Source organism: Coregonus lavaretus (assembly GCF_964263955.1).
Source record: "Coregonus lavaretus genome assembly, contig: SUPER_35_unloc_1, whole genome shotgun sequence".
Classification (NCBI taxonomy): domain Eukaryota; kingdom Metazoa; phylum Chordata; class Actinopteri; order Salmoniformes; family Salmonidae; genus Coregonus; species Coregonus lavaretus.
In genome coordinates, this window is record NW_028167181.1 from 4,525,028 (window position 1) to 4,534,676 (window position 9,649).

The 9,649-nt window shown below is 44.4% G+C and overlaps 2 protein-coding genes across 2 annotated transcripts in view; both read left to right on the forward strand.

The window, feature by feature from the left end:
• Positions 1 to 1,128, forward strand: part of LOC311110043 (TBC1 domain family member 9-like) — a 35,470-nt gene extending 34,342 nt beyond the window's left edge. Inside the window, exon 22 of the mRNA XM_084188582.1 lies at positions 42 to 1,128. Coding sequence (XP_084044708.1) covers positions 42 to 839 — 798 coding nt within the window. The 3' untranslated portion in view covers positions 840 to 1,128. The remainder of the gene's footprint in view (positions 1 to 41) is intronic.
• A 3,729-nt stretch (positions 1,129 to 4,857) lies between these two features.
• On the forward strand, positions 4,858 to 9,585 carry LOC311110055 (putative mitochondrial transporter UCP3). The gene is made up of 7 exons (XM_084188604.1): positions 4,858 to 4,966; positions 5,965 to 6,101; positions 6,418 to 6,625; positions 6,782 to 6,979; positions 7,359 to 7,460; positions 7,849 to 8,029; positions 8,492 to 9,585. The coding sequence occupies exons 2-7, from the start codon at positions 5,976 to 5,978 to the stop codon at positions 8,604 to 8,606; spliced, it is 930 nt and encodes a 309-aa protein (XP_084044730.1). The 5' UTR covers positions 4,858 to 4,966; positions 5,965 to 5,975; the 3' UTR covers positions 8,607 to 9,585.
• The last annotated feature ends 64 nt before the right edge of the window (positions 9,586 to 9,649 follow it).

Here is a 9,649-nt window from a genome sequence, read left to right on the forward strand (position 1 = left end):
ACCTGTATGTCTTCCCCTCTCTCGCGCTCTCTCTCCTTCAGAGCCAGTTCATAGAGCTGTGCAAGACACTCTACAACATGTTCAGCGAGGACGCCCAGGAGCAGGAGCTGTACCACGCCACGGCCACAGTCACCAGCCTGCTGCTGGAGATGGGCGAGGTGGGCAAGCTCTTCTGCCACTCCAAGGACCAGGAGGAGGACCAGGACGACCCAGAGGAGGCCAAAACCAGTGGGCCAGCCAGAGGTGGAGGGGCCAAGTCTGGGGGTGTCTTCCAGCAGAGGGGCCAGGGAGAGGGGGAGCAGGAGGAGAGCCAGGCCAGGCCGTGTGGCCCCGGAAAGCGGGACGGCGGGGGCGAGCAGCTGTCCGCCATGGAGGACATTAAGCTGGAGGACTCGTCCCCGAAGGACATAGGGACATCGTCCTCCATGCTCATCTCAGACGACGAAACCAAAGACGACACGTCCATGTCGTCCTACTCTGTGCTCAGCGGCGGCTCCCATGAGCTCGACGACAAGCTACACTGCGAGGACATTAATGACGACACTGTCCTGGTGCTTAGCGAGAATGGGCCCCATGGTGGAGGTGGAGGGAACGGGCCTCACGGCGGAGGTGGGCCCCACGGCAGAGATGGGGGGCTGCCTCACAGCACCAGCATAGATAAAGACTGGGCCATCACCTTTGAGCAGTTCCTGGCCTCGGTGCTCACTGAGCAGGCCCTGGTGCTTTACTTCGAGAAGCCAGTGGAGGTGGCCGCACGTGTCACCAATGCCAAGAATGTGAGGAAAGTGGGGTGCCCCCTACTGTCCACTAGCGACTATGAGATCTCCCTGTCTGGGTAGCTAATGCCTCAATGGAAAAGAGAGAGAATTTACACAGAGACAGGCTCTGTAGCTTGACTGCTTCGGAAAACAGGGAAACACAGTTATCTGTCTGTCATGTATATCTACAACGTGAAAAAACCCAGTATTCTTTGTTGGGTGACAAGAATGACAGTCTGTTGGAACTGGAAAGTCTAACATTTGTGTACGATACTGTAAGAGTAAAAATTTAAAAAACGACCTGCTCTTAGCTATGTATTTTACCAGATGTCAACAACCTGTTTTATCTTTAGGGTTAGAAGGTTCTGTTCAGCAGAGGGACCAGGGAAGGAAAAAATGGGTTTTTATTGACCTTTGACCTCAAACGGAATTCAGGCAGAGCTGTGGTGTATGTACAGTACATGTATTAGCTGAGCTTGCTGTACTTTATATGAAGTCATGTATACATGTTACTACTAATAATCGCTGAACCAGTTAGACTACTACGTATCATGATGTTTAGGTCTTACAGACCACCAGCCCAGTCCAGGGAGTGGCCTGTCACAGTCTCAGAGGAACACAGCTCAGTCAATGTAGAGTTCTGTTAGCCGCTAACTCATTAGCCGCTAGACTAATTGACTAACCACAACCTGTGGTGCAGTTGTACTCGCTGCTAATCTATTAGCCGCTAATTTACACTAGAAACAATGGGTTAGACAGGCAGCATACATTAGCTACAATGAAGAAGTGACTGTACTTCTAGAGTTGGGAAGATTAGTTGCCGCCGCTTCAGGATAACCCACACTTGCACTGGAATGAAATATGAATCTTAAAAAGTGGTGATGAAACCTTTATCAGACTCGAGATGTACTTCTGAAAGTTCACTAAGGAAAACACTGTTTCGATTTCATTTGTGTGTGGTAGCTTAGCCTGCATACTGAACTGTTCTGCTCACTTGTCTCTTCAACTAGAGCACATGCACTTTGTTTTATCATGGGAAAAAATAACATTTACAAAATGTTTCTTTATCACATCTTTTCTTTATCCTTCCGTAAGCATGTTTTCTGCCTTTTTTTGCCATTCAAAAAGCTGGTTTATTAATTTTTTTTACAATGTTTTGAACTGCTGTTTTTATGTATTTTTTTGTTCCAATGTGAATGAATTTGTGTCATGTACAAAGGTCATGATTTTAAGTGTTCTGTACCACTTCAACTAATTAAAGTGTAGAATGAACGGTCCTACGCTACATATTAAAAATGTCTCATGTCTCTTTATGGGATTTATCAATTAGGGTTGCTCATACTGTAGCCTGGGATAAAAACTGATATGCTCCCTTTCAACATTGAAACGTAGCATGTCAGGATGGATTCAATTCAGGCTACTAATGTTGTACTCTCAGTAGAGGTGGAGCCAGAGCACCCTCTGGTGGAGAAGAAGAGAATGTTACAGAATCAGACCCAATGTCCTGCAATGCCACCAAAGATGGTGGATAAATTAAGATGGTTCACTCTGGCCGTTGTACTATTGAAAAAATGGACAGTTCCTGTCTTCTTAAGGGGATGGCTCTCCCATAGACATCAATGCGATAGCAGTTGGATCTGGTCTACTCAGCTCATTGACTTCCGTCTCTGATGCCGCCACTACCTTTCACTGTCTTCTACCTTTTCAGTAAAATAATATAATAATATAATATGCCATTTAGCAGACGCTTTTATCCAAAGCGACTTACAGTCATGCGTGCATACATTTTTTTTTTGTGTGTGTATGGGTGGTCCCGGGGATCGAACCCACTACCTTGGCGTTACAAGCGCCGTGCTCTACCAGCTGAGCTACAAAGGAAGTGAAGGGTTAATGGCTTACATCTTTGCAGTTCTCCAGCTTTGACAATGGTGCACAGTGTCAGCTTGAGAGACATGCTGAAATAGAGACTTTGTCACATAAAGGGGTTTTGAGAAGGTGGTTTGTGAAATCTCTCACTTATCTGTTGTGCTGCTCTGCAGACGTTTGGGGGTGTGGTTCAGGTTGACCAATAAGAGCTTGTCGTTGTAATGCATATGGGCACATTATCTAGCAATGATTAATCCGTTAACAACTCTGCGTAGTAATGGATTGGGTTGAATGAACCGTTTAACTGACGTCTAGTTGTAACTGGTCTGCTAATACGTCATTCTCTGTCCTCCTTTTACTGCAGTTATTATGTAATATGGTTCATCGCAGGACCTGAGCAAATGCATCATGTCCCTAAATTATGGATCAAATGTCATTCGAATGTAGAACAGGGTTTGGTTTTTGCCCTAGCACTACACAGCAGATTCAGGACGACTTTGGGAAACTGATGTAGAACACTGGATCTTAATTAAGATTCTGTGTTGTTAGGATAAAGAATTGGATGATCTATTAAATCATAAACATCTAATGTATGATGCTGGATTCTAGCTGTTTTTTTACCATTCATCCCAGTGCCTATAGGCGCATAGCCTTATGTATGGTAGCCTTATGTATGGTAGCAAACAATGTCCCCAATTCCCTCTTGTTTTCAGGACTATTTTCTGTTCACACTCAGATCAACGGTTTTTCCTCTGTTTTGTCCAGGGGTAATATGTTAACCAATAATGTTCTGTTTACTTCCTGCTTTAACAAGTTCTCATTCCTGTGTGTTTACCATGACCCTGGGTGGTCAGCCTAACCACACTCTTAACACCCACCCGCTTAACCCGGAAGCCAACCGCACCAATGTGTCGGCGGAAACACCGTTCAACTGACTACCGAGGTCAGCCTGCAGGCGCCCGGCCCGTCACAAGGAGTCGCTAGAACGCGATGAGCCAAGTAAAGCTCCCCCGGCCAAACCCTCCCCTAACCCGTACGACGCTGGTCCAATTGTGCGCCGCCCTATGGGACTCCCGATCACGGCCGGTTGTGATAGCCCAGGATCGAACCCGGGTCTGTAGTGACGCCTCTAGCGCTGCGATGCAGTGCCTTAGACCGCTGCACCACTCGGGAGGCCCAGGGTCAGTTTTTCTAAGTATTTTACATAACAAGGTGCCGTTTCTAGGCAGCTGAGCTAGAGAAGGAAAACACCCTGCTGTGAGGCAATACTCTTATCAGCCCCCTTTGACCTTTAGTCCCTAGTTCACGTCACAACCCTCCCACCTCTGTCACCTCTGCATATTGACCGAGAGGCAAACTATTCGCAGCACATGTACCAGCATTACCATTTGAACTGCTCTGGGACATCAGTCCATTCCAACACGTGCTCAAACATTTGTCCCCCCTAAAACGACTATTTTTCATAGTGACATATAACTTATTGTAGAGAATTAAGATAGCTGCTAGCATGGTTAAACCAGACTGAACTCTGCAGCCTGGTATGTTTAAACCCCTTTATCAAAAGGCAGCCAATCGCAAAAAAGCCAACTATCTCACCTGGTCTGTCACAATTCCATCAGGAACACCAGTGTCCTTTTGACAGACTGTCATGAATCTGGCTGTTAGCCTATTAAACTCTACGACCCTAAGCCCCTGTCCTCCACACCCTAACTCCTATTGGCTGAGAGCTTAGACAAGCCTCTCGACAACTGGTACAATGGGTCCCCTGCACATTACTGATGTTATTGGTAGAAATGTTGTAGATAAGCAACATATTGGTATAATGAGGTGAATGATTACATCCAGTAAACCCACCTTCACCAACTTTGTGTTACTGATACTACTGATGTTCATGGAAGTCTACTGATAGCTGTGGGATGAACAGAGTAAAAGGGGACCAGTGGTTCCAGATACTCTGTGGTAGCTAGCTATGTATGACAAAAGGTACAATGAGTGGTCAATGTTGCCACATTGCCCTGGGATGAATGAAATACTCCCGTTAAATGTTGCAATGTAGTTACAACGCAATGTACCGGTAAATGTGTTGTTTTTCACAAACGTTAGAAGCAGTGCATGGCTGTAGGGGTGATTTGGACATTGACTTTCTTGACAGTGAGTGGACTTTGGTTTGGCCCGTGTTCCTGTACACAGCAACGCCTCTCTCTGGGGCTAGTCAGCAAAAAATCAAATAAATATGATGCACGACTTCTTTTTCCAGGGTTCGGGCAGGCTCCCTGGGACTATAATCTGGGCTCTCACGTCCTAGTCAAACAAGGAATTTAATCCACTGGATTAATAACAATGTAAGTACTCTTACACCAACATGGTTTAAAATATTTTTTAGATTAGACCTAATCTAGGTTTTGTAAATCTAGGTTTATATTTAATGTGTTGCACCGTTTAATTTTAAACCTGGATTAGTTAATCTAAGGTTAAATCTTTAAACTATGAGTAGTTACACATGTCATTCACCATAGCAATATATTCTCATTCTATTGATATGGAAACAAACCAGCACTGGTCATTGCTAGCTTGCAAGCTAGCTAGCAAAGTGAGTTTGAAATACAGGCTATTAAAACCAATTGCACTTTTTGGTCAAATTAGTTAGCTGGCTAGTTGACTTTTACAAACATGGTATCCATGAGCTAAAATCGTTAATCACACTGAAAATAAAGCACATACACTGACATTTTATCAATTTAAACCTCCTGCAGGGGCCAGTTTAGAATAATCCTGTATCTATATTTTAATTAGATTTTAAAACAATGGAACAAGATTCAAACCAATAACAAAATAAGAACAAAATTAAACTTAGTTTAGAAGGATTACATTTAACTAAGATTAATTTAAAACTAGGTTTAAAATGTTGTTAATAGATAAACCTTGATTTAACCCAATTAATAAACCTTGATATAACCTAGTTAATGACCTTGATTTTATCCCAGTTAATAAACCTTGATTTAACCCAGTTTAAGAGTTAATCCATGTTGGTGCAACCCACCCCTATATAACACTGATGTTTTTTGATCTGTTTGATTGTTTTGATTATCATAATCAGTGCTGTTCAGTTGTTCTTATGAGGTCATGTGTTTTCAAATATCACTAAGTTACTCCTGCCAGAACAATAGGCTACACACTGCACAGGCTATTGTACTTTGAAACCGAATCAACAAATTGATTGGTATATTTACTCAACAATTTCCTAAGTATACACAGCATTTTCCAAAATCACAAGGATGGTAAGAGAGCATAGATGTGGCAGTGTTGACATCCCTCTCTCTTCCTCCCTCACTGTCTGCAGTACCAGGGACCATGGTGGGAATGAAGCCCTCTGATACACCCCCTACCCTGGGGGTGAAGCTGCTGAGTGCTGGGACAGCGGCCTGTATCGCTGACCTGGTCACCTTTCCCCTGGATACAGCCAAAGTCAGACTCCAGGTACTGGTTCAATGCCCATCACCAGCCCTGAAGACTTGAGTCTGACCCGCTGGTTAACTTGTCTGCATGCATCTCCAGTGTTCACTGTAACATTTACACTTGCTGTCATGAGAGCTTAGTTGAGTGGCTTTCACAAGTGTTGCGAGGTAAGCTCTTGTGAGTACTGTGGAGGCTATTGTAGGTACACCATTGTTTTTAGTTCTTACTGTGGCATTGCAATCTTGTTTACTTGTGAATAGTTCGATTTTTACTGGTACCTCCTGTAACACTGATTCTTGTGCGGACCTCCGTTAACACTGACACTTGTGAACCCCAGATTCAGGGAGAAAAGGTGGCGTCGGAAGCTACCAAGGGCATCCGCTACAGGGGGGTGTTTGGGACAATCAGTACCATGATCCGGACGGAGGGGCCCAGGTCGCTGTATAACGGTCTGGTGGCGGGCCTACAGAGACAGATGTGCTTTGCCTCCATCAGAATCGGCTTCTACGACAACGTCAAAAACTTCTACTCTGGCGGAGCAGACAGTAAATTAGGATAAAAACAGTTATTAATCAGAGATAATAATCTGTGATCTATGACATATTTTGTACCAAGAGAAGAAGCATCATACAGTACCTCAATCATCATCCTTTCAGTACTTAACAAACCCTCTTACCCCCTCTTCCCCTGTCCTATCCAAGCTGCAAATATTGGTATCCGTATCTTGGCCGGCTGTACCACGGGGGCCATGGCTGTGTCGTTCGCCCAGCCCACTGACGTGGTGAAGGTTCGCTTCCAGGCCCAGGTCAACCTGACCGGGGTGGCTCGCCGCTACACGGGCACGATGCAGGCCTACAAACACATTTTCAACCATGAGGGCATCCGCGGACTCTGGAAAGGTTAGTCAGTACAACCCTGGGCCCCATTGGTTGATTTGCCAGTAACACCGATCCCCATTGGTTGTGTTGCCGCTAACCTTGAGCCCCATTGGTTGTGTTTGTCCATAGTGGAACTGTTTGCATAGAAAAAAACAAAGATTGCTGCCTATGGCAGTATGTCACTCTCATCCAATGTCAGGGATGTACAGATATTAATCGGAGCATATGCTGCTAAGTTTCTGATATCAAGGTGGGACAGAACTTGAGTGCATCTGAATGTAAAGCTTAGCAGGATGTTGTTGATTTTTCTAGGGCCTTTTTCTAATGATAGACTAGTGGTTTAATTCTGGTATAACGATTGGGGTTATTAACCAACCAACCTGCTTCTTGTTCACTCCAGGCTGTCTACCCAACATCACTAGGAACGCTCTGGTCAACTGCACAGAGCTTGTGACCTATGACCTCATTAAGGAGGCCATTCTTAGGCACAACGTGTTATCGGGTGAGTGGGTGCTATTGGTGCATACAGTCACAGCGAGACAGCTAACTGGACAGAAGTCCACACGCCCTCTCACACTTTTGTCTTCCATGTGTCTTGCAAGCCTGATAACAGAGTACATAGTGCTCTGTCCAGCTATGGAATAACACATTGTGAACGGGCTAACACTTATCCAAAGGGTTTTTTATTGCACCTTTTACAACAAAGCGGTATAAACCAGAGATATGGATTTCCTGCTGGGCTTGAGACAGAGGCCTTATACAGTACAGTGTATCTGCATGGCACTACTTGAACATTAACTTTAGTGCCTGCATTACTGTTTTACAACTGTGCCCATTGATATCTTTGTGACAGTGTTTCAAAAGGGCTCTTGATGACCGTTTTCCCACAGATAACCTCCCGTGCCATTTTGCGTCTGCGTTCGGCGCCGGCTTCGTTACCACCTGCATTGCCTCTCCGGTGGACGTGGTGAAGACACGGTACATGAACTCTCCGCCGGGCCAGTATAAGAGTGCCATCAACTGTGCCTGGACCATGGCCACCAAAGAGGGACCCACGGCCTTCTACAAAGGGTGAGCTCACTAACAGTCACACACACTGTACAAACAGACCGGTGTCCTCCTTAACGGTTTAACAAGCATCAGTCTGTTGATAGAACAAGGAATTTGGATGTAGTTCTACATTTTAGAGTCCTCAATGATATATCATTGATTTTGCTGTTTTGGGTGGTTACCTTGACACTGTAATTCTACCAGAGGAGGCTGGTGGGAGGAGATATAGGAGGACAGGCTCATTGTAATGGCTGGAATGGATTGGTATCAAACACATCAAACATATTGAAACCACGTGTTTGACTCCATTCCATTAATTCCATTCCAGCCATTGCAATGAGCCAGTCCTCCTATAGCTCCTCCCAGCAGCCACCACTGAACTCTACTAAGGAAAACCTTGGAGCATTATGAGGGCTCTTTAGTGGAAAGTATTTCCCAGACAGGCCAACTAATGTTTAATTTGTCCTCTTTTGTTCCCTTTAGATTCGTGCCCTCTTTTCTAAGGCTGGGCTCGTGGAACGTTGTGATGTTCGTGTCATTTGAGCAGCTCAAGAGAGTCATGATGATAGGAAAGAAGAAGATGGAGGACAAAAGTTAAATTCATTCCCACGTGCAAAGAAGAGCCCTTTGCAATGAACGGATTGACAAACGCACAAACCCTAGCCATATTGACTTGGACCCACAATGTAGTGTAGACTACAGGAATACTATGGACCACGATCCATAACGTTGGCCAAGAGATTCCTATGTGTTCGACTGTCAGCATGTTTTATGAATAATGAGGAATCCTTTGTTAAAAAAGGAGTTATGAAAGTGCATTTGAAGTGCATCTACCCTGTATGTGGCTTATTATGAACGCACAGTGTGGGAAAAGGAATTCCTTGGAGAATCGTTTTTTAAATTTTTTATTTTATTTATTTTGACCTAGATTTCCAAGGGCCTTTTTCACCAACGGTCTCATTTGTATGATACAGCAGCCTAGCGTTCTCAAACCACCGGTCTCTATAATGATGTATTCAGCACACCTGCCACTTGTGAACTAATCAGCAATCCGCTGTTCATTTAAATCAGGTGTCCAAGTGTTAGGATACAGTACTATAGGAACGACTGGTGGGCTAACAGGACTGGGTTGAAAAAGGCTTCCCTTGTATAGTGTGCTTAATTTTAACCCCCAACAACAACTGCACCCCGGGCACAGATAACGTGGATTTCGATTAAGGCAGACCCCCGCACCTCTCTGATTCAGAGGGGTTGGGTTAAATGCGGAAGAAACGTCAGTTGAATGCATTCAGTTGTGCAACTGACTATGTAATAATAATATGCCATTTAGCAGACGCTTTTATCCAAAGCGACTTACAGTCATGTGTGCATACATTTTTACGTATGGGTGGTCCCGGGGATCGAACCCACTACCCTGGCGTTACAAGCGCCATGCTCTACCAATTGAGCTACCGGTATCACCTTTCCCTTCCATTAATTCCACCAAAAACGTTTTGTAAGTTATAATAGTTAATAATTAGTATTTAGATATTAGTAATTTGCAATATATTGAACTTTATAAATATACTTATTTTGTTTGTCTGTGTTCATTGTATTGTTCATTACACGCTCCATTTAATCTCAATCTCGGCCCGACAATTG

Excerpts from the sequence above, each read along its gene's own strand:
- LOC311110055 (XM_084188604.1), top strand. The coding sequence starts at position 5,976 with ATGGTGGGAATGAAGCCCTCTGATACACCCCCTACCCTGGGGGTGAAG. Across the intron at positions 6,980-7,358 it reads CATCCGCGGACTCTGGAAAG|GCTGTCTACCCAACATCACT; the intron begins GTTAGTCAGTAC and ends TGTTCACTCCAG. Across the intron at positions 8,030-8,491 it reads CCCACGGCCTTCTACAAAGG|ATTCGTGCCCTCTTTTCTAA; the intron begins GTGAGCTCACTA and ends TGTTCCCTTTAG.